Genomic DNA, 24,699 nt, shown 5'->3' with positions numbered 1-24,699 from the left:
ACCTAGGGTTCTTGGTCCCAAGCAACAGAAATAGATTCTAGTTGATAGGAGCAGAAAAAGAATGAAATGAAATTGTATTAGATAGCTCACAGAAAAGATGGAACATCCAAAGAAGGAAGCTTGGGCAATTGGTACAACCAAAGGTGAGCTCCTAGCCTGAAGAAATTCTCTAAAATGCTGTGTCTCCAAATTTCTTGGCAGGTGTACATGCCTGACTGAGCCCAGATTGCGTGCCATACCATGGCTTCAGGGGGATCTGGGGAATAAGTGTCTGAGACCTCCCAGCTTCTACCACAGGATGTGGCTCTGCCTCTCACTATGGCTGTAATATGGGAATTCCCCAAAGATGGGAAGGAGTTCACAAATTGGCAAGCCCAAAAAAAAGAAAAAAAGAAAAATGTATATATGAACAAGTCTGTTACATTTCCTACCTGGCCAGAAGCATTTTGAATTTCCTCTCTTTGGCTTTTTGTGATACCTGCTTTGATAATCCTCAACACTGAATAAACACAAGCTTTTTTTTTTAATTGTAGGTCTCAGGGCAGTTAAAAATCACTTAGGAAGTACACACAATTGGTCATGAGTCTGTAGTCTATTCCTAGGAAATTCAATTAATACAAAGGCTCTAAACCCATCCCTAACCCCCGCCTCACCCTATAGAAATGTAATTCTGTGCAGGTCTTCAGGAGATTCTGATGCATATTTCTGGTTAGGAATCATGTTTTAGTCTTTCTCATTTCCTACAGCTTCTTTACAAACTATTTCTATTTTTCTGAAGCCCCAACCCCACACCATCAGTCTTGATCAATGACTCTTTATTCAATTGGGAAAACCAGTTCATCTGATGCAAACTCACTTAACCTCTCTCCCGAGACTTCAACTCAAACTTTCTTCTTTTCTTTATCCATTTCATCCTCCTTTCCTGCTTCGTTCTTCCTTCTTCCCAAGGCTAACTGGCTAATGTGATGCTCATCTGAATGTCCTCTTGACTAATTAGAAACTTTGCCTAATATTCACCTGCCTTTTGGCTGTGTCTTTGGCCTCATTTCCCTGTTGTCTAATTTGCTTTGACCCCCAAGTGTCCAAGTCTTGCCTGACCTTAAAACCCTTTCCACTAGACCCTGCTTCCCATAGGCTATGTTCCTGTTCTCCACCTTCATCTTTCACATCCGAAGGGCTGAAAGAAGCAGTTTGTACTCATGGATGCTTCTCTCTGACCTCTCACTCATCCTCCTTTTTGTTTGTTTTATTTTCAACATTTACTTGGTAGCAGTCATTCCTCAACTCTTGTAAGTGCTTCCAAGCTCCTCTTCAGGACACAAGTCACTCATGGCTTCCTGACAGCCATCCAATGACCTCTTCTTCATCTCCATCCCCCATGACCTTTCAGAAGCATATGGCCCTATTGAAGACCTCTTTCCTTCTTTGTGGCTTTTGGTGTAAATCCCTTTGGATTTTTCCTTCTACTTCTCAGACGATGCTTAATCAGTCTTCTTTGCTGGGCTCTCTCCTCTTCTTGCTCTGTTTTCTCATGCTGGCTGTTCTCATTTCTTTAACTGTAACTGCAAAGTAGATGACACTTGGATGTGTGTCCCCAACCCTGATTCTTTTATTCAGAGTTCAGATCTTTCCAACTGTTCACTTCCAAAGGATGCCCAGGCCTTTTTCCTTCTCCACCTCCCCATTCCATTACTCCTTTTAAAAATTTATTGCAGTTAAATATAAAACACTTAAAATTTCAACCACGTTAAAGCATATGGTTTGATGACAATAAGTACATTCACACTGTTGTGCTCAATTATACTTTTTAAATATCTGTATAGCTGGGAGTAGAAGGACCATTTCTGGTTCAATTGTTTATTCCTGGGGCCTGCTTCTATCTCCATATCATTGGCCAAGCCTGGTGCTTAGTGGTTAAGAGCATGGACTCTGGTGAGTGTGATCTGAGTTTAAATCTCAGCTCTATAACTGTAGCTGAGTCGTTCAACCTCTTTGGTCCCATTTTCCTCATCTTGGTATTCTCTACAATCACTCTGCTGAAGCAATAACAACTTTGTTTATTTGTGAGCAAACTCCCTTTAAATAACTTGTCCTGTTGGGGCTTGTGCTGGAAATGAAGAAAAAAGGATGCATTTGAAGAAAAGGATGGTTCTTAGCCAGAAAGTAGGTTTCTGATAAACTGGAGTGGGATGTTGAATCTGGCACTGGCTGGATTTATGAAACGAACAGCTCCACCTACACTTGTTATGAAAAACATGGGAAAACAATCCATCAGTAAATGATTTCGGTGAGTGCTTCCATCCTTGGTCAGAGGAGTAATTGTTCATCAGTGACAGGTGAACTTCTGTGAAAACTGAAAGGGCAATTTAGTTGAAATGGAAGCATTTATTCAGGAAGCAGGTGATTTGGGAAAATTTGATGTACATATATATATATTTTTGAGACAGAGTTTCACTCTTGTTGCCCAGGCTGGAGTACAGTGGTGTGATCTCGGCTCACTGCAATCTCTGCCTCCCAGGTTCAAGTGATTCTCCTGCCTCAGCCTTCCGAGTAGCTGGGATTACAGGTGCCCGCCACCACGCCCAGCTAATTTTTTGTATTTTTAGTAGAAACGGGGTTTCACCACGTTGGCCAGGCTGGTCTCCTCACCTCAGGTGATCCACCCGCCTCAGCCTCCCAAAGTGCTGGGATTACAGGCGTAAGCCATCACATCAGCCCTGATGTGTTTATCTTTTAACACGCCTTTACATCCTGTGGATCTAAAGAGGCCACTTTAGTTATTTCAGTATTTATTTCATTTTATGAAGAAAAGTTTGCATATGAATGTTGGGAATTCTAGCAGGTCCTGCCTTAATGTGAAGAGGCATTTTGTTTGTCTTTGGCATTGATCTCCTTTTGGACCAGGCCTGATCCACTTCTCACATCCAGTCCAGGACCTGTCACAAAAGACTCACATTAGTACCACATGGTATCCTGTTTTAGTAAAGAATAGGTGAGGTATTTTAGTGAGTAGATCCTACTTTTCCTGTCAGATGCAGTGAACAGAAGACCCTGGAAGGATTTCTATCCAGAATGTCACAGGATAATGATAATAAGAGCAGATGTCTGTGATGCCCTTTACAAAGCACCTTTATATACTGTCTCTCATTCATCTCTAATGACACCTCCGTGATCCTCCATTTTTTTCAGATGAGGAAACTGAGGTTCAGAGTGGTTAAGCGAATTGCCCGAGATTTCACAGCTAATACATTGTGAAGCCTAGCCTAGCACCCAGGACTAAAAACTCGCGGCTTCTTTTAAGGCCACATATCGCCTCACCAGGAGGGTGGCCTCTCTGGAGATATACCCTACCCTCGGCTGACTTGATGTTGAGAACTTGGTCATCTTAAGCACGTGGGCCACGTGGGCAAGGCAGCCCTTCCCAAATTGTAAATGTCCCCACGTGGAGCCCAGGCGTCTGGCCGGAGCTAGAAGGTGCCCTGAACACTCAGTGGCCTCAGCCTCCCTGTAACGGCACGTGCTCGGGTCCCACATTCGGTCAGACGCCCCTCTCCACCGGCATCTGCCAGGTGGAGGCGCCACTGCGCTCTGCCTCCGCCCCAGCGAGCGCGTGTCCACCGGGGCGCGCCACGCCAGCCGTGCGCCCCAGCAGCTCGCCGTGCGCCCGCGCCCCAGGTGCCCACTAGCTCGCGCGCCGTCCGTCTGAGCCTTGGAGACCCGCGGCGGCGATCGCTCGGAGCCGCCCTGGACCGCGGCCTTGGGTCCACCACACTCCAGGGGCGGAGCGAGGCACCGAGACGTCAGGGCGGAGAACTAGCGCCGGGCGAGCGCGCCCTCCCGGCGGCTGCCCGCGTCCCACGTCCTCGGCTGGCGCGGCCGGCGGCAGCGGCGACCGGGAGATGCAGTGAGCGGCGGCGCTGGGGCGCAGCCAGGCGGCCGGGAGGGCGGGGGCCAGAGGCTGAGTCCGGGCGAGCCCGCCGTGCGCATAGCTCTGCCCGCCGACCCTGGAGAGGATCCCCAGCCGTCCCTCGGCGTTCTCCCGGGTTCTAGCAAAGCCCCCCGGGGTGCCCATCAGTTTCCTTGGGTGACTACAGCGTGTTTTTTCTTTCCTCTTTCCCCTGCCTGTGTGCCCTTCTCCAGGATGGCAGAGGCGGAATTGCACAAGGAAAGGCTGCAAGCCATAGCAGTAAGTCCACTTTCATTTTATTTTCTTGCTCTATTGTCTGGGGTGGAAGGGGGCCCCCCGAGGGTTTCGGGGCGAGCGGCATGCCAGCACAGTAGCCGCAGGTCATATGTTCCGGGGACTAAAACTCTGTCAGGGCTCAGCTAGGCTGCCTTTTCTTTTCTATGTCTGTAGATGGAAACCCCCAAGGGCGGGCTTTGGACTGGGGATTTGAATGTGGAAGATTGGCTTAAAAATAAGATGCTTGCTGCTGGACTTTGGGGAAGGACTAAACAGAGGCTTGGGGTCGGGGGAGAACTCCAGGAATATTATCACCGAATGCTCAGACATACGTTGACTTCATATCCTGGAGAACCAAGAGAAGGGTGACCCAAAGGGTGGCTGCCATCCTCTCTGAGGAAGCCGTCCTTCTGTTAAGTGGAAAACCAGGAGTCAGCGACTCAGCCAGCCACGCGGTAGAATCTCCTCCCAGAAACCGGGAATGTTAGTTTTCCCTTCTCTGTTTGATATTGACAAGGGCACTGGCGCAAGCCACCTCCCTGGAGGTCTGGGGACTTCTTACCACTGAGTCCTGGTTATAATATTCCATGAGAGCCTCCTTATGGTGTGGAGTATCTGAAAACCTATTTTCAGCATACAAAGGAGCAGTCAGTTTTGGCAAAGTTCGCAGGCACTTTCAGAAAAGTGTACCCATGTGCATCTTGGGTTTAGAAAAGAACTCTCTGAGACTGCCTAGATTTGAGCAATCTTAACACAGTGTTGCCAATGATCCACAGATGTGGTATTTTTAGTGGAGCCACCACAGCTGGATTATATATTTCCTTTGAGGATGAGGGAATAATTACTGCTACCATATGAAATAGTAACAATTAAAAAAGAAGGTCCGTTAACATATTGGAATAAAAGAATCTCCAGACATTCTTCCACTTAAATACATTTTTTTTTCAGTTCGGAAGTTCTCTGGAAACACATATAAATTTGTTGGAGAAATAGTGTGTAATGTTTTAGAAGCAAAGTATATTAAAGTGTTTTCCAAAGTCTTTTTGGACAGATTCTTCATTGGGAAAATGCACACAGACCCTTCTTTTTTTAGAAGCATTTGACGTGGTCTCCATGGCTCTGAGACTCTCTTTCTCAAATGCCTCAAATCTGAAGTGTCTTGGAGACTTCACCACTGAAGTGAGAGAGATGTTTGCTGGCAATATTGAAATGCCATGGTTTGCCTATTAGGTAATCTTTGAACGTGGTGCTCCGAACTCAGGAAGGTTGTTTTTTCTTCTTTCTCTTTCGCCCTGTGCATGTGTATTTTGATGATTTGTGAAGTTATTTGTGGTTTCTAAAGTTGGTGGCAAGGCAGCATGGCCAGTGTGTCATGAACTTGATAAGAATGGTGATATTGAGTTAATGGTGCCATGTAGCTGGTGGGTGTTTTGTGTGAACTGGATAATAGGCTGCTTTAACTGTTGATGCAGGGGCTGTTCCCACTGGCCGCTGCTGAAGGCTTCCAACAGTTGTCACATTTTCTGCCTTTGCACAACCAGCTTTACTGGATGCCTGAGGAACAGCTGAACTCCATGAAAGGACTTGCTTTCCAAACATGGAGCCAGTAGCTGCTAACACTGGGGCTACCCTTTTCCAAGTGCAGTTGAGTAATCCCAGCAGAAGCCAAGTCGATTTTCAAGAAAGATCTAGGCAAATCTTTGGGAATTCTCTTGAGTGTATAAGAATACACACAAATACTCACTCGTGCCTCTTCAGTTATTGAATAATTGAGTTTATCCTGTGCATCGGGGAAGCTGTTGATTATTCTTATAAATGTGCACCTATACAGTCTGCCGTCCCTATCCATGGGTTCCATATCCACGCCTTCAGTCAACCTTGGATTGAAACTATTGGAAAAAATAATGGATAGCTGAGTCTGTACCGAACATGTACAGACTTTTTCTTGTCATCATTCCCTGAACAAATAAAATCAACTGTTTACATCGCATTTACAGTGTATTAGGTATTATAAATAATCTGAAAATGATTAATGTATGTGGGAGGATGTGAGTAGGTTATATGCAAATATCATGCTATTTTATAGGGACTTCAGCATCCTTTGATTTTGATATCCAAGGGGGGGTCCTGAAACCACTTCCCTGAGGATACTGAGGGATGTTGTCAGGACAGATTTGCTAAGAGAGAGAGAGAGTGTGTGTGTGTGTGTGTGTGTGTGTGTGTGTATGTCTGAGAGAGAGAGAGAGAGAGAGAGACAGAGACAATTAAGAGACAGAGGGAGTTGGGTGGGGGGACTTATGGCCATATCGATAAATGGTTTTATGCTATGCTTTGGCCTAGTGCTCACTCTCTGAATTCTGCAAACCTGACTCTCTCACCACCTTCCTGGAGTTCCCAGGGGGCCCCGAGGAGCTCACAAGCCTGCCCCCAGAACCTAGCACTCCTGAAGTCTCTCTGGCAATGTGAGGGAAGAAGAGAATAGGTCCTCACATCTTCACCTACTTGGGCTTCTCTCTCAGAGGCAGAGCATCGACTGGGATTCCAGTCTGTGGGGCCTTGGGCAGTCTTTAATCTGGGTCTCAGCTCCTTCATCTGTAGAATGGGCTCATGAGTTCTACCTCCTGGGCTGGTTGTAAGGTTTAGTTAGGATGGAGGTGAAGCACCTGGCAGGTAGCTGCCATTGGATGGTGTTGAGCAGAGCCCTTAGCTAGCTTTTGTCTGTATTGCTGTCTTGTCCTGTGGGGGGTCAGAAGCAACATCTCTGAAGTGGAATGTGTATCAATGGCTTTTTTTTTCTTTAGACAGAGTCTCACTCTGTCACCCAGGCTGGAGTGCCGCCATGATGGCTCACTACATCCTGAAACCATCCTTCCATCTCAGCCTTACCAGTAGCTGGGATTACAGGCGTGTGCCACCATGCCCAGCTAATTTTAAAATTTTTTGTAGAGATGGGATTTTGCCTTGTTGCCCAGGCTGGTCTGGAACTCCTGGCCTCAAGTGATCCTCCCACCTCAGCCTCCCAAAGCACTGAGATTAAAGGCATTAGCCACTATACTTGGTCTGAACAGTTTTTTTTTTTTTAAATCCCTTCCTTCAACTAACTGAAAGTCAGGGCCCTGCCCAGCATCACTTTCTCTAAATGCTTTAGACAGAAGCAGAGATATGACTTGAGGATTCATTCATCCATTTGCTCAGTAGGTATTTACAGATTGCCTCCTCTGGGAAGGTATTGGCAACACTGAAAAGTTGGTGTCCCCAAGTTTCAGCCACGAGAGGCTGAAACCTTTGTTTCACCTTTTGCACATAATTTCTTGAAGGACAGATGTCCTGAGACCTAAGATGCTTGTCACATGAACATCTGTGGAATATCCCCCCCACAAAACTGAATTAAATACTTAGAAACTACAGTGCTTTAATGGAGTCTTCCATTTATGTCCAGGAACTAATCAATGAGAAAAGATGACTCTTATCCTATTTTCTGCCAAAAGAAGAGCAAGTCCATCTTTGACAATGATCTGTATGCTCACATGCTCCTTTCATCTGTAGGGATACTCCCCAAACTTTACATTTAGAACACGGTAAAAAAGCCTGTGAAACAGCATAAATGAGAATGGTAATCCCAGGGACTAATAACAGCAATTGCCATTTATTTAATATTGTTCATTCAGCAAGGCATGGTGTGAAATACTTTTTGTTTTTCAGCTAACGTTATTTATAGTCTAATGGAAGAAACACAAAAGCACATAAGCAGCTACTATTCAGGAGTACTATGAAAATGAGTACCCAGGAGGAACATGTAAACCAGTCTCAGAGTTGTGACACCATTCCCCAAAGAGAAGACATTTGAGTAAGTCCTGAAAATTGGGTAAAATAAAATATAAAATAACATCATAACCTTCCCAATTACCAGGAGGCATTTGTTTATTTGTTATTTGATTATTACTTATTCAGGACATTTAGTGTGAGAAAGGGAAAGGCAAAGGCATGAAGAAGTTAAGTCAGTAGCTAAAGACACAAACTCGGAATGAACACTGAAATGCTTTTCAGCATGTATTATCTCACTGAATCCTAAAAAGAAGCTTATGAGGTAGGCACTACAGTATTACTCATATTTTATAGGCGAGGAGGTTCTAGAACTGGCCTAACATTAAGCTGATAGTATCAAAGCCAGGATTTGAACGCTGCCCGCAGCAGGCCATTGGAGCCTTTGCTTTGACTGCTGCCCTGAGCTACCACCCAAGATGGCGGCAGCGTCTCACACTTTTCCCATGAGCACACTGTGCAGGTGGTCTCAGCAGCCTGAGTGTGAGCCCAGGAGGGAGCAGCAGACTGACTCCATTGCAATGAGAAAGCTTGAGACAAGCCAGGAGGCCCACCTGCTTTTGAGAGTCTTTCAAGCCTGGATTCAGTGCATAGAAACACCCAACATAAAATTTAATGGAAAGAGTAACATTCCCATGGGGAAGAAGCTGTTGTGTCTCAATAGAAACCAACCTTGGGGGAGGGTGCTGTTATGTCTGCACATTGGAGAGGAAGATAGTTTTCTTTGGGCATGAGTGAAAATAACTAAATGTTATAGAAATTGTCTTGGGTGAAACTCCTAAGAGCCACATGGACAAGGCTCAGGTTACACCAGGGACCAGCATAAGTATGTATATATATGTGCAGAAATAGGAAATGCTAATCTAACCTATGCTGTTCTTTAGGGAATTTTGTCATTTAATTAGAACCCACTCTGTGAAGTAATAAAAATGATCTTTGCATTTGTACAGTACTTTATGAAAACTTTTTTTGCTACCTTCTTCCTGAGGTGTGTAGGGCAAATCTTATATGCTTCACAGATGAGTATTCAGAGCTATCTAAGCTTACACAGATAGAGGTGGAAGAGTTGTAGTAAATCCCAGCCTCTCCTGACTCCCAATTCTTGTATTAGTACGTTTTCACGCTGCTGATAAAGACATACCCGAGACTGGCTAATTTATAAGGAAAAAGAGGTTTAATGGACTTATAGTTCCACGTGGCTGGGGAGGCCTCACAATCATGGCGGAAGGTAAAACGCACATCTCACATGGCGACAGACAAGAGAAGAGAGCTTGTGCAGGGAAATTCCCCTTTATAAAACAATCAGATCTCGTGAGACTGATTCACTGTCACAAGAACAGCACGGGAAAGACCCATCCCCATGATTCAATTACCTCCTACCATGACCCTCCCACAACACATGGGAATTCAAGATGAGATTGGGTGTGGACACAGCCAAACCATATCACTTGTGTTAGTGGTACATCCAGCCTTGGAAGGGTGCTTTGATGTGGGCTGAAACTGCCACTAAGATCCTGCTGGACTAAAATCTTCTGACTGGGAGGAGAGAAGTGAGCTTGGATGTGTCTCTTTGGAATATGCCCTTGTTAGGATTTCACTTTCGGCCTCTTTCGTTCTTGAAACTCTCACCAAGGGGGCAGCTAATGAGTTTATGGCTTTCATCTGATTCTGTTCTCAGTCCTGCATAGACCTGAGTATACATTGTTGGCCTAGGCTGGCTGTGCCGTGGGCTTACAGAGAAGTGCTCATTGGCTTTTCGTTGGATTTGCCTCTCCATGCCTCTTCTTGCCTGGGAGCATTACAGCCTTGAGTACCAGGCTTAGAATGTGGTGCCAGTGGCTAAGGAGGCCACCAGCCTGTTTTTGATCCAGTCCTTTTAGGCTGGCCTGCCCAGTGTGGGCAAAAGTCCTTGCTATGATTTATATACTATTCAGTCCAGCTTCCCAAGGATCCCTCAGAGGATTTAGAGACCCAAACCCAAGCCCTGTAGAAACAGACACTGATTCATGTGGGGACCATCCCCGTCCATGTCCCTTGTGGACTTGTGTCATTGATATGCAGCTGTGAGAGAACTGGAGAATTTAAGATCCTGGTCGTTCATCTGTTATCTTCTGTCTCAGAGATGCAGATGACACCCTGCTTCTAAAATTCCATGTTAAGGCCTAAAAAATAATTTGCATGGGATATCGGTGCTGAGGAAGGGTTCAACTTGGCTGAGTCTGTGGAGCTGCCCACTGGATAGGTGACACTTTGGGCCCATCCAGGGTCATTGCTGTGTCTGGGAGTGCCAAGGCAGGCCTTACACAGCATGCATAAGGGTCACACACCTCTCTGCTATTTATTTGTACCTCTGAGTATTTCAGTCTTCAGCTTATTGGGACAAAGAGCAGCTGCTCTGACAAACTTTAAAATGCTCTGAGACATAGAGCAGTTATCATGAAAAAAATAAAAGTCATCATAGAAAAAGCTAAGCAAGGGGGGTTGTGGGTTATAGTTTGTCAATATTTAAAGGAAAACCAGGGCCCAGTAGAGTTGTTTCTGTATTTCTTTGGGGGCTACTCAATGCTTTGGGGTCACTGCTGTTGGTTCTTTGAACTCTCCACATTTCATCACTGATCCCATTTGGGAATGTTGATGAACTTGCTTGGCAGTAAAAGTTAGTCATTCTGTGGTATGAAATTGACTGAGACAGCAGATGGACATTGATGCACAGAGACGGTGGTCCCAAGGGCTGTCAGTCTGGTAGAGTAGTTACCAGCATGGATTTTGGTGTCAGGAAGGCCTGGCGCGAGTCCTGGTCTTTCCATTAGTATCTGTATGATGTCATTACCTTGGTTTCCTCACCTGTAAGATGGGGATAATGATCATACCCACTTCATCGTCTTGTGATGGTTCTCTTAGAGGTTTCTTGGGAAATGCTCAGAGAAAGCATGCATTAAGCACTTACAAACTTTCCTATTTATAATAAGCAAATCAACAAATCATAACTCACGCATCTTTAAACAGAAGGTGGACACAAAGAGTGAAAGGAGAATTCTATTAGCCGCAACGTTTTTGCCAAACTAGGAAATTAGATAAATACTAGGAAATCAGATAAATGTTGTAACTCCTGAGTTTTCAATGCATGAAGATAGTATTAATAATAATAAAATGGATTATTCGTCATGGGCAGGAATTGTCAACTTAACAGGCCAGGGGGCCAGCATGCAATGTAAATAAGGGACACAGATTGAGTCAAAAGTATTGGTCCCTAGAGAGCAGATGCCACCTCTCAGTTAAGATGCAGTTAATTTATGCCTTGTGAGAACGTGGGTCTTATGTTGTTATATAAACTCATTTTCAAGAGAAGCCAGAAATCTGATTTTTAAAATGTGAGATCTCCCACTTAAAAAAGAACAGTATTAACGAGTTTAAAAACTTTAAAAAGATTGGCGGTCACAACACAATTCCTTTGGATCAAGAAGCCAACATTTTGTGACCTTTAGATACAGATAGAGCTTTGAACTTTACAGTATGCTTTCCTTATGCATTGATTTATTTGGATTTCATAAGGATACTGTGAAGTAAACCTATCAGCACCCCTGAGATCTTTCATAATGTTGTAATATCTGGTTGCATTTTCACTAGAGCTTTGTGAGTTTGGTGTCCAGATGTTTGGATCATTGGATAAATAGTGCTTATTTGCGATATCTTTTGACATTAAATGAGCCCTTGCAATCACTGACATTATTGAAATTCAGAATACTCACATCCAGATAGTCCAGATAGGTACTTGCTCTCTAACTCAACCAAAAATTCTAAATGACATCAAGTCTTCACCTTAATTTGGGAAACTCCTGTTATTAGAAAAGAATCTTTAAGAACCTATACTCAAGGTAGGCAAATCTGAAATGCAAACCTGATATGAAGCCCAAGACTATCTCATGTCAGCCAGGATGTTTGAGTTGATCCTGATTTATTATTAGCCTCAAGTAATGGGCATTGGAGGGAGATTCTGCTGGGCTCAGGTAGGACTCATAGTAGCAGCAACTGCCATTTGACCAATGTTTTTATCATGTACGGTATAGAACAGTGATTCTCAAACGTTAGTGCATTAGGATCACCTGGAGGATTCCCTAAAACACAGATTGCAAGGGCACACTCCCAGAGTGTCTAATTCTGTAGGTCTAGGGTGATGTGGCCTGAGAATTTGTATTTCTAACAAGTTCCCAGCTGCAACTGCTATTCTGGGGAACACACTTTGAAAACCACTGGTGAAGTGTAGGAGATGAATAGTAAAGGAAGATTATGACCTGGGTCCTGATATGCGTCACATGCCCATTGTGATATGCCCAGGAGTTTGTGTGGTGTGTGTATTCTGAAGAGGTGAAATAGAATAAAAGGCCAAATTTAGTCTTGATTAATGAGAGCCTTAAACATAGCCCAGTTTGGAAGTCATGCAAGCTGAGTGCGGTGGCGCACTCCCATAGTCCCAGCTACTTGGGAGGCTGAGTTGGGAAGATCACTTAAGCCCAGGAGTTCAAGGCTGCAGTGAGCTGTGATCACTGCCACTGCACTCCAGACTGGGCAAGAGTGACACCCTGTGTAGCTGTGTCATTCTCACATTAGATTGGCTAATCAAGAAGAGGTCTTTGCTTATCTCAGGAACTTGCTTTAATCTGTTTAAGTAAAGTGAGATATCTGTTGGTTACTTGACAACACCAGTTTGGAAGGTTTGCCCAGGATTGGAAGGGCAGGTTGAGAGAGTTTGCCTGGGATTGACTGACTGAAACTATGGACTACAGAATTCCCTTGGGGAGGCCTTAGAGGACACCTCAGTGAGATGAGAAGTCATGCGGCAGAGGAGATATCCAGCAACACCATAACAGCCCCATTGAGAGAGGCGTGCCATACATATGATGGTGCTGTAGATGAAGACATCCCATAGCAGATCAGTCCATCAAGCCTAGTGGCCCCTTCTCCAGCCTGCAGGTACTAATTCACGATGTGACTGCTTCTCACGTGGGCAACTCCAATAGGATGCCAGGAGAAGCAGCAACTGGTGTTCATTTATTTAATGATGGTTAATAGTCTACGAAGCCAGTCTGTGTATATACGAGTATGACTTGTTATTGGCATATCAAGGACAAATTTATTCTTCCAAGGATATCATGCAGGCTTCCCTCACCTGTCTTTGTACCATGCGTTGTTTGAGCCAACACTTCATTTTTGGAAGGATTCTGCCTCACCGGATCTCTTATATATCTTAAAACACAAAGCACAGAGGCTGCACTGTACAGGATGAGGCCTAAAAGAACGTGGAGACTGTAGGGGATGGGCCACACAGCACGGCGGAGTTTGTAGAGGAAAGGTTGCTCGTAAGTGCTCTGGATTTAGGAGAAGACCACACAGCTGAGATCTATTTCTGACAGGAAATGCCAACAGGAGCAGAGGGTGGTGTGGGGCAGTGCATGTTGGAGCTACAGTGCCCTTGGTTAATTATTATCTCAGTATTTTTCATTAGTCTCTTGTTGAATTAAAATGCTCAAAAGGAGATTACTAGATACACACAGAAAGGGAGGCAGACTGACAGACACAGAGACAAGACTATAGCCTATTTACATAATGCTTGAACATATATTAAAATACTTTGGGTTAATCTTTGACCCTAGTATCACTGTTTCTATAGGATCATATAAGTTTAGCTTGAAGAAAATAATAGGGAGTCTGTACCTTTCTTTTGCATAAGATCGAAGGGGAAAGAAAAGCCATGTGAGCCCCAAGATAAAAGCCCCAGCTGTAGATGAAAAGACTGTGGGCCAGACGTCAGAACACATCTTCCTGTCCATCATTTCCCTTGTGGAAGCCTATTTCATTACCCTGCAGGCTTTTAGGCTCTAGACAGCCTGTGCAATACCAAATATCTTGAAGGCATTTGTAAAACCTACTCTTTACTTTTTTCCTGGAAAAAAAAAATTATACTGGTTTACTTACTATTCTAGGTGGGTGGGATATTTCCCCCCTCTGCTAAATTATAACCAGTCATCTAAGTATTAACTTTATTTTTAAATTCAGGGCTGAAACTTAAAACCTTGAGGTTACCAAAAAATGTTATTCTTAAGAGAAAAACATGCTTGAAAACTTAACCCCTTTGGTGGCGGGCAGGGGATTTTCTTTGTGTTTGAGTGCTAATGTCGACAACTTTGAGGCCAATAAATACCAGACAGGGCTCTAGGATTTGGGTAACTGTGATAGTGTGTGTGTCCTGCATGTGACATGAGAGAGAGAGAGGCCAGGATTTAAGAAAGGTGCCTCTTGGCTGGGTAGCATGAACTCAGTCTGGTGGCTCTCCCCAGGCACCTGATTGGTCTGGAACACTGAGTTTTTGTGGCGTGACTTGACATAGATCTTGGGCTGATATCACGTGCTGTTTCTACTGGGGTGGGAAGTGCTTTGAAAATTTCCTTGCTCCAGGGGAACTGTGAGACATATCTAAAAAGCTCAAGGCTAATATGAGTGATGCTAAAAGGAAGCCCTACTTATCCAGGTAATCAAAAGTGTACTCTAGGATAGCAGTGCTCCTGTAACCTGCATGGCCCATTTTTCTTTTCTAGGTGGTATGCAGGCAGTCTTGTTCATGAACATTGATGTCTGAGCATATGTGTTCAAAATTCAGTGTTGTTAATCAAATAAAACTCACCACAAAACCCAAAGGATATTTAACAATAGATGGGATAGATTTGGCAGGGATGGGTCAGAAGACAGAGGAGGTCCTGGAGGCGGCGGTAGAATGTACTTTCCAATCTTACTGATGACTAGAGATAAGACACTAGTAGCCTATTCACTATCCATCCTTATTCATACTGGAGTGAGAATGATATATGTCAGGTCAGTATTGGATGCGATGAGGGAGAATGAAGAGAAAATATTGACTCTGAAAATACAGACAAGAGGAGGCGAAGGTGAAAGTAATGTAAACTCCTTAATTACCTGCCTTTCTCTCTTTCCACTGTCATCTCTCTCTACTTGACATATTCCTACTTTTGCCTCTGGATGGTTCCATATCTCATCCCCTCTCAGCCTGGGTCCACAGAGAAAAGCAGGAAGCAGCCTGGCATGGCAGTGGAGGGAGTCTTTTCCAGACTTCCTCCAGCAGAAGTGGGCCCTCTCTCCTATAGGGAGACAGGGCACCCCAGGCTTCCGAAAGCAAGGGAAAGATGATACTTCATCATGTAGTTTTTCTTAAGGGGACGGAGGGAAGGGCTCCCAGTTCTGGAGATGGTCCATGTGCCAGCCACCCTGCTGAATACCTTACATTAGGGAGGTGAGATCTCAGATGTGCACAGGTACCAGGTTGACTTGGCTGAGCTTTTGGAACTGTGGTAGCCAAGAGAGGGCAGACTCCTGAGGGCACAGAGCACTCAACTCCAGCTGATGGGTACTGTGTGGGAATTTGAGACCAGGGTCTGCTGCTTTTCCAAGAGAACCTGGAAATCCAATTTTGAAGGAAGTCTGTTGATGTTTAAATGCTCACAACAATTTAAATACTGTATGGGCCAAGCCAAGCATAACACAGATTTTAACATGGTGTGGGCTGGATTTGTTCCCTGTCTCAATGACCCCCACCAACCCACAGCCTGGGCCACCAGTTTTCCATGTCTGCCTTTCACAACCTATTTTATTTAATCACAAAGCCAATAGTATGTGGGAATAGGAGTTAGGGGGATGGTACAGCATAAAGCTATGTGAGATGTAGATACAGTTAAGTATGTTGGGCACCTTGGTGGGATGGGCCTGCCAGAAGGCCATTTGTAATAGCAGGGAAGGCCCTCTGGGATCCATACACTGTAAGAAAACCATAGTCTTGGGTCAGTGTCAGTGCTGCTACTTATATCAGTTCCTTATTCAGCATGCTGGATGAATTCATGAGTTCTCTGTAAGAAGTAAAAACTACAAGTACTCTTTAAAAAATGAAAATGAATGAAGAGAAAAATAGACTTACTAAATTTCTTTAATTTGGAGGACTGGGTCTCGCTATGTTGCTCAGGCTGGTCCTGAACTCTTGGGCTCAAGCGATCCTTCCACCTCAGCTTCCTAAGTAGCTGGGAATATAGTTGTGTGCCATTGCTCCAAGCACTAAAATCAACTTTCTTGATGTGCACCTCTCTTCATTTGAACACATGCGTAGATTTGTGCAATCACCAGTGCACTCAGGCAACGGAACAGTTCCATCGCCCCCAAAATTCTCCGGGAAGCCTGATTTTAAAACTCTAACTGGAATCTAAGTAGTTCTGCTTGGTGCTACCTTGTCCCCTGACTTTGAAGACCCTAAGAATCAGTTGAGGGTGGGAGGATTGACCAGAACATGAAACTTTGGTTCCCAGCCATTGGTGGGGAGCTGTTTCATAATGAGCACCCTACCATACCTATATAACAAGTTTTTGCTTCTTCCCAGTAGATACCTTCTGCTCCAGCCTGGGTCATCTTTTCACTATCCCCTACTAGGGTTGTTCCATTTAGCAACTAAATACAAAGGATGCCCAGTGATTCCATGGGAACATATTTGTACTAAAACATTATTTGTTGTTGATCTGAAATTCACATTTAACAGGACATTCCATATTTTATCTGGCAAGCCCATCCTCTTCACATTCATGCCACATTCTAATGTAAGTTCAAAAGCTACTTTATCTATGTTTCACCAAAGGGCGAAAATACTCTTTGAAAATACTCTTTGATTTTATTACACTTAATCTTAGCCAAAAGGCTGAGAAGCGATTGTATGCTTTGATTTTAAATAGTAGCATGTTTATAGGGAGATAGGGCATGTGTTGGAAGGATAAGAGTGCTTTCTCTACACATAAATGGGTTTTCAAGAAATGTTTTGTGAGCAACTGGTTATATCCTTTCCGGAGAAGAAGAAATGATCTAATATGTACTCAAGGAAGGAGGACAACTGGATTTCAGAAATCGGTTCATTTTCCAGCCCCTCCTCTACCCTTTTCTCTGGCCCAACCTTTGAATAATATAGTCTGAAAAGACTAAACAAAGAGATTGCTCAAACTGGATGAATTTAAAAATAACATTGGAATGCTAGCCTTCAGCAAGCCATATATCTTATACTGCACTGAGCAGGACAGTGCCTTGTGGTGGGTAGAAGATGAGTCACACAGTGATCACAACCAGATCTTTTCCAGCCTGGATACTTTGGTAGAGAGTGGTGTGATGGCTGATTTGTCTTGTTTGTTTGTTTTTTCATTTTCCCATTTTACTAGTGTGATTTCAGAATCACAAGGAGGCAAGAAGGAAAATTGATTTTAGATAGCAGTTTCAGAATGAAAAATGAGTGGAAATTCCAATTTTCGGTCTAGACCGGGGACCAGCAAACAATAGCCCGTGGGCCAAATTCAGCCTGCAGCCTCTTTTCATAAGACCTATGAGCAGTGCCTGGTTTTTACATTTTTACATGTTTGAAAAAATTCGAAAAAGGGTCTTTTATGACACATGATATTTGTATGAAATTCAAATGTCAGCATCCATAAACTTTTACCAGAGCGTAACCATGCCCATTCATGTATGTGTTGTCTATGGCTGAGTTTGTGCTATAATGGCAGAGGTGAATAATTAAAACAGAGACTCTATGGCCTGTAAAGCCAAAAATATTTACTATCTGACCATTTGGAGACAAACTTTGCCAACCCCTGCTTTCTACATGGCATATTTCAATGGCTGTATTTGCGATGAAGGTTCCAGGAGTCTTTTATCTAAAGAAATCACTGTTGTCTCATTGCTTACAGTCCAGACCAATAAAGTATCTCAGATATCCTTTTCACTGTTTTCTGGGCTTACCATGATGAGAGATTTTGTTTACTGAAGCTGGCATGTGAGTTTTGCCACTGTGGAATTTTCTCATTATATCCTTTGCTATCTAAGCCAAGTGCATGTTTTTGTTTTGTTTTTTTGAAAACCAGAAAATCAGATCTCTTAGAGGTAACAGTTTGGCCCATCTAAAATAAGTCCATACAATTAAAAAAATTTCTTTCTATTGACAGGGACTGAGGGTTGAGGGAAAGCACTGCAGATTTTCCAGGTGAATTTTTTTTTTTACTCCCTGGATTTTGCCTGAACCCTCACTTTTCTCTCTCAGGGAACTTTAAGCACACTTAGTGAAAGACTAAAGGTCAGAGAGCACACCAGCCACATTCCCTGAGTCCAAGCAGGGAGCCAGTGAGGAATGGTTTCTGGCCTTCCCTGTTCAGTTACCTCATGGAACCCTTGGGACCAGTGCCTTGATTTACAAATAAAGTGGCCACCAGGTAAAAGCTGCCCATGTCCAGTGGTGGCAGGGTCGACCCTGGTGTCTCTGAATCATTAAGTGCTTCCTTTCTGCCCCCTTCCATTTCTTATTCGAAAACACCAGCTACAATTTTAAGTCTGGTCTGCCTGGAAATTTCCAAAGGGACTTTGGCGCCTTAATAAATATTTTCAAATTGCTCAAGGTTTTGGAAGATAGCAGAGCCATAATTGTGAAATCGGGTTACAAAATGATTGCTGCAGTACTTGCACTGGCCCTGTGGACATGCTGAAGTGGACAGGATTGTGGACACTCACAATTGCTCACTGCAGATGGACAACCTTTGCTTTTCTGGTCATACCTATGCTTGATCCTGAAATTCTCTAGATGGGCTACTTCTGGGCAGCTGCTTGGAGAATGGGAAGCCAACCCTACAGTGTAAAGTTTCTTTTTTCTTTTTCTTTTGTTTTTTAATTTAAGTTCTAGGGTACATGTGCACAATGTGCAGGTTTGTTACATATGTATACATGTGCCATGTTGGTGTGCTGCACCCATTAACTCGTCATTTACATTAGGTATATCTCCTAATGCTATCCCTTCTCCCTCCCTTGACCCCACGACAGGCCCCGGGGCCCCGGTGTGTGATGTTCCCCACCCTGTGTCCAAGTGTTCTCATTGTTCAGTTCCCACCTATGACTGAGAACACGCAGTGTTTGGGTTTTTGTCCTTGCAATAGTTTGCTGAGAATGATGGTTTCCAGCTTCATCCATGTCCCTACAAAGGACACGAACTCATTCTTCTTTATGGCCACATAGTAATCCATGGTGTATATGTGCCACATTTTCTTAATCCAGTCTATCATTGATGGACATTTGGGTTGATTCCAAGTCTTTGCTATTGTGAATAGTGCCGCAATAAACATACGTGTGTCTTTATAAACATGCATGTGTCTTTATAGCAGCATGATTTATAATCCTTTGGGTATATACCCAGTAATGGGATGACTGGGTCAAATGGTATTTCTAGTTATAGATCCTTGAGGAAGCGCCACACTGTCTTCCTTAACTGAAGTACTATGAACACTTTGGGATAGATAATTTTCTGCTGTCTGCGGAGCCAATCTTGTGCATTATAGGATGATAGTAGCATCTTTGGTCTCTATCCATTAAATGCTAGTAGCACCCCCAACTCTTCATTGTGACAAGAAGGTCTCCAGACATTGCCACATATCCTTTGGGGAACAAAATAACCTCTTTGAAAATCACTGATGTAGTATAACATAAAGGTTACCTGACCAAATGTACTTCCCATTCTTTTACCATTAGGGATTTATTCCTTTAAGTCTTCACTGTTGTCCTTAGGGACTCATTTCTTTAAATGTCAAAGGCTTTTTTATTTTCTAGAATCCCTCAAGACAATATCAATTTCTCAAAAATGGTAAAGCCTTAAGCCTGGGATGGCAAAAGGTTTTCAGCTCTTATGTGAACTCTAACTGATAGGAAGCATCCATCTATAGTGCCGCCATGGGAAGATCTTTGAAGCTGCATTTTAGGTATTGGAGAAAGGACGTCAAGATAGATTAGAGCTATCTTCTATGGGCAAGACATGAGGGAGTTGGCATACATGTGTAAGGAACCTTCTTACCTAACATTTCTGTGGAGATTCACTATAGTCAGGCCTTAGGCTGGTTCTGTAGTTCAGCCTTATTGCTGAGCCCTGTGCCAGGGCACTGTTCGTGCAAGGCCCCTGTAGCCTTGTGTATTTGTTAGGGCAATTTTCCATCAGGGTTTGAGGAAGGGGCACTTTTTCTAGATCACAGAATGCCATATGGGCAAGCAGAGGTGCCGTACTCTGTTGATGGGAATAGAAGTCAGGGAATAAAAAGAGAGGGGCAAAGAATATAACTTCCTGTCTCCCTCTCCTGCCTGACTGTAAACTTCTTGAGACCAATAACTATGTCATATTAACCATTATCTACTCTCCACCTGTCACAACACGTTTTGCATAGTGTCAAAACAAGTTTAGTGACTTTTAGCAGAGTTCTTGTTCTGTATCTTGGACTCCTTAGCAGCCTTGTAGAACCTATCGGTCCCTTTTCAGAATAACGCTGAAATGCACAAAATAAAATATTTAGGATTAAAAATATAACCAATGAAATTTATATATAGTCAGCAAAATATTAGAAAACTGTGATAGACAATGTGCTTTGATTGATTGATGTACAGTCAGCAAAATATTAGAAAACCATAATAGATAACATGGGTTTTGATTGATATACAGTCAACAAAATATTAGAAAAGTTATAGATAGCATGCTTTTTTTATTAAGTAAAATCTAGTGGAAGTTCTAATACTTACTCTAATTGCAAATTATTGATGAATGTAAGTGATATTTTGAGCTGTCTCCAACAGCTGTAATGTTATATAAAAAGTCTGCAATTCCTACTCCTAATAAAGTCATGGCATATTAGTCTGATCTCACACTGCTATAAAGAACATCCCCTGAGACTGGGTAATTTATAAAGGAAAGAGATTTAATTGACTCACAGTTCTGTATGTCTGGGGAGGCCTCAGGAAACTTACAATCATGGTGGAAGGGGAAGCAGGCACATCTTACATGGCAGCAGGTGAGAGAGATCATGTGTGTAGGAGGAACTGTCAAACACATAAAACCATCAGATTTCATGGGAACTCACTCACTATCATGAGAACAGCATGGGGGAAGCTGCTCCCATGATCCAATCATCTCCCACCAGGTCCTGCCCCTGACAGATGAGGATTATGGGGATTACAATTCAGGATGAGATCTGGGTGGGGACACAGAGCCAAACCATATCATATGGGTACTAATGATCTACCTGGGGCTTGTGCTTACATTCATAACTGAAGGTGGTGCTAAATGTTAGCTAGGGGGGTGGTGAAAATAACCTTTGGCTGGGTACCCTAAATTCTGACTTATCCTCAAATGCCCTGAATTCTCTCTTCTTTCTTTTGTAACTGGGCCCCTGCTCTGATGGCTTCCTCCTTTCCCTTGCCTGATGCTACCTCTGTCACCTTCTTGGGGTTCTTCCCTAGCAGATTTGTCTAGGTTCTTTTTTCTGCATTCACTTTCCATCTCTCCCAGCTTGGTTGTGTCTTTTGGCCCCTTTCTAAGTTCTCACTTAGCTTAGCATGGGAAGGGAAGCTTTCAGGCCCAGCTTGGGGTTATCCTGAGCTTCAGAGGAGTGAGGGAAGTTGGCACATTACAGATACTCACTGAATGCTTTTTGAATTGAAACAGTTGCTTTGCCAACTTCACCTTTTTTTATCAGGGGCTCTTCTTGGATGCTGGGACTGTGTTTGAGATCAGTTCACTCTTTATGTCTCCCCTCCGCATGGAAAGCATCCACAATTCCCAGCTAGAGCGTGAACTTGCTGTTTGGTTTGCCCAGATCCTGGAAGCCTACAGAGTAAGAACCTTTCCTGGTTCTGAACTCAGAAGCAGCAGTGAGCGTGGGACTGCTAGGACCTTTACCAGCAATCACCCACCACATGCACCAGCTCCAAGCAGTTCTGCAAAAGCCATCACCCTCCCCGTTGCACACCTTGACTGTGAACCGCCTGGGCAGCGGCATGTGTGGGAAGCAGGCGGCCTGCAGATTCATTATTGCTACAAGTGAGTTTTGTAATAAACAAAAACAGGTCATCTCTAGTTTAGTTCCCTTTGGGCATATAGACCATCAGGTCCCAAAATGTCCAGAGTTGGATTAGTATCTGTGGCTTTCACCAGATAAACAGATCAGTGTTCTTCCTAATTTGGACTGTTGTGGCTTCCCTAGTTCTTTTTTCCCTTGGATTGTTATAAAGGCTCTATATTAGTTTTCCAGGTATGTTATAACAAAGTGCCACAAATTGGGTGGTTTAAACAACAAAAATTTTTATCATCTCATAGTTCTGGAGGCTAGAAGTCTGAAATCAAGATATCCAGCTAGATTGGTTTCTTCTCAGGGCTGTGAGGGAAGGATCTGTTCCAGGCCTCTCTCCTGGACTTGGGGATGGCCAGCTTCTCCCTGTGTCTCTTCACATCATCTTCCTTCTACATATGTCTGCCTGTGTGTCCAAATTTCCCCTTTTCATAAGGACACCAATCATATTGGAATAGGTCCTACCCTAATGACATAAGTTGATGACTTCTGAAAGGACTCTGTCTCAGAAATATCCTGAGGTACTGGGGGTTAGGACTTTTTGGGGACAGGGTCCCTGCATGCTGTCAGATGATACCTGCATCTCACAGTGATGGTCAAGTGCACCCTACTCTGCTTCTGGCTATGGCAGTAGAAATTGTGTCCCAGGGGAATGGCTAAGGGGCCTGTAAACAATGGGTGCCATTTGCCATTAATGGCTCAAACCTTTGCCTCCTCCACACACTCATGTATCCCATAACCCTCTGTCTCCCGTCAAAGCCTTTTATCAGGAAAGGCATGGAACCACATTTCACACTAAGACGTAATAAGTATTAAACATTCCCTCACCTAGCCAGTTAAAAAACATTGAGCAAAGCTGTAAACTACATCACAGGAGTTCAAAATGTCAACTGAGCCACCCCCTGTCCTGTCTGTTTTTGCTCAGGAACAAGTGTTGTGTCACTACTCCCCATTGGTAATAAACAAAACATTCCTTATATGTTCACAGCTATTTAAAGTTTACAGAATTCTCTCCTTCTATCAACTTGTTTGTGCCTAAAGGAGCAGGAAAGGTATTATTTTCTGCATTTTATTTCAGAGAAAACAGAAGCTCAGCTGAGTAATTTGTTCAAGTTCATCCAGGCTGTGGCTGGAGCCCACATCATCCATGTCTCTATGCCAGCTGTCTTTCCACTGCTCCAAGCCACCTGCCCTGCTGCCCTCTGTTTCCTCTCCAGGTCACTGTTGTGCAGACCATGCAACCTGAGTCTCAAAGACTCACAGTTCCCCTTGCTGTGCTCCAGGACCCAGTCCCAGCACCTCCTAACCTCCCCAAGAGGGCGAAAAGCAGGCTAGGTCCAGTAAGGGCAGCCAAGGCCAAAGGATTATGTTAGTATGCAGGTCAAAGGAGGGGCATGGGCAAAGTGACAAGGTTTCTGATGGAGCAGAGCAGTGTCAGGAAGTGACGTGAAGCTCAGTGTGGTTCGTGGATGTTGAGAAGTGAGGTTGATGGGCCGGGGGTGCTGGATCACAGAAGACCAGTTCCAAGGGGGACAAAGATGTGGTCTGTGAGAGATTGAGAGCCACTGAAGGCCTGTGGTTTATCAGACACTGCTGTGGTGGTAGAGTGGAGGCAGGATGAGGCAGGGAACCACTCCGGGTTCCTGACTGCCCATCCCTGCCAGTGTGGTACATTACTGAAGGCTTCTCAGTGGCTCTCCATTATTTCCATAGAGGGGTCACCTTTAGTTTTGGGGAGTTTATTTTTGAGATGGGGTCTTACTCTGTCACCCAGGCTGGAGTGCAGTGGCACGGCCATGGCTTACTGTAGTCTTGACCTCCTGCGTCAAGTGAACCTCTTACTTCAGCCTCTCAGGTAGCTGAGACGGTAGGCATGAAACACAATACCTGTTTTTTGTTTGTTTGTTTGTTTGTTTTTGTATTTTTTGTAGAAATGGGGTTTCACCATGTTCCCAGGCTGGTCTCAAACTCCTGGGCTCGAGCAATACACCTGCCTCAGACTCCCAAAGTGTTGGGATTACAGGCATGAACCACCACGTCAGCCACCGTTAGTTTTTTAACTGTTTAAGGCATTCTCTTTATACTGAAACCTAGAAGAAGCATCCTCCCCAGCTTCAGCGGAAAGCTTTAGAGCTGATGGAGAACCAATTTCGAGTTGGAATGTGGAGGCTATTTCTGGCCTTTGTGACATCCTGTTCAACTTTCAGAGGAGCCTGGGAAGAAGGGGGTGACTCAGACTATAAGCTTATTTTTAGGGAAAGCTAAGAGTTCAGTCAGAGCCATTCAGAGTGGCCTGCCATATCGAGTGTGCTGTTGGTGGAGAGATTGCTGGGCAGAAATCCTGTGTTTATAACCTGATTATTACCCAGCACCTCCCACATGCCGGTACAAGGTTTACTGATTTGAGAAGAGGATGGAGATCAATACAAACACACTTTTAAATCAGAGGAGCATATTTCAAGGCATTTATATTTAAGAAATAATTTTAGGGCCAAAGAACTAATATTGTAAGAGCTTCTGTGATTAGGTACTTAATATACACTACATGTTATGGTAAGTGCTTTGCAAATACTACCGCATTTAATGGAAACAATAATACTCTGTTAGAGGCATTCTTATCACTGTTTTAACAGAAGAGGAACTGTTAACTTGAGGAGGTTTAACATTAGCCCAAGACCAGGTAGCTGAGTTTAGATTCGAACTCAGATCTGTCTGGTTCCAAACCCACGCAAATGACCC

General features: G+C 43.9%; 1 protein-coding gene across 3 annotated transcripts in view; it reads left to right on the top strand.

Annotated features, from left to right (window-relative positions):
* Window positions 1-24,699, top strand: part of PALM2AKAP2 (PALM2 and AKAP2 fusion) — a 534,816-nt gene that overhangs the window by 144,047 nt on the left and 366,070 nt on the right. For all 3 annotated transcript variants that reach the window (XM_050761425.1, XM_050761423.1, XM_050761426.1), the window contains exon 2: window positions 4,141-4,186. In XM_050761425.1, coding sequence (XP_050617382.1) covers window positions 4,141-4,186 — 46 coding nt within the window. The remainder of the gene's footprint in view (window positions 1-4,140; window positions 4,187-24,699) is intronic.

The sequence above is a fragment of the Macaca thibetana genome, chromosome 15 (assembly GCF_024542745.1).
Source record: "Macaca thibetana thibetana isolate TM-01 chromosome 15, ASM2454274v1, whole genome shotgun sequence".
In the NCBI taxonomy this organism is placed as follows: domain Eukaryota; kingdom Metazoa; phylum Chordata; class Mammalia; order Primates; family Cercopithecidae; genus Macaca; species Macaca thibetana.
The sequence above is the reverse complement of the archived record's forward strand: the minus strand, read 5'-3'. Positions and strand labels throughout refer to the sequence as shown.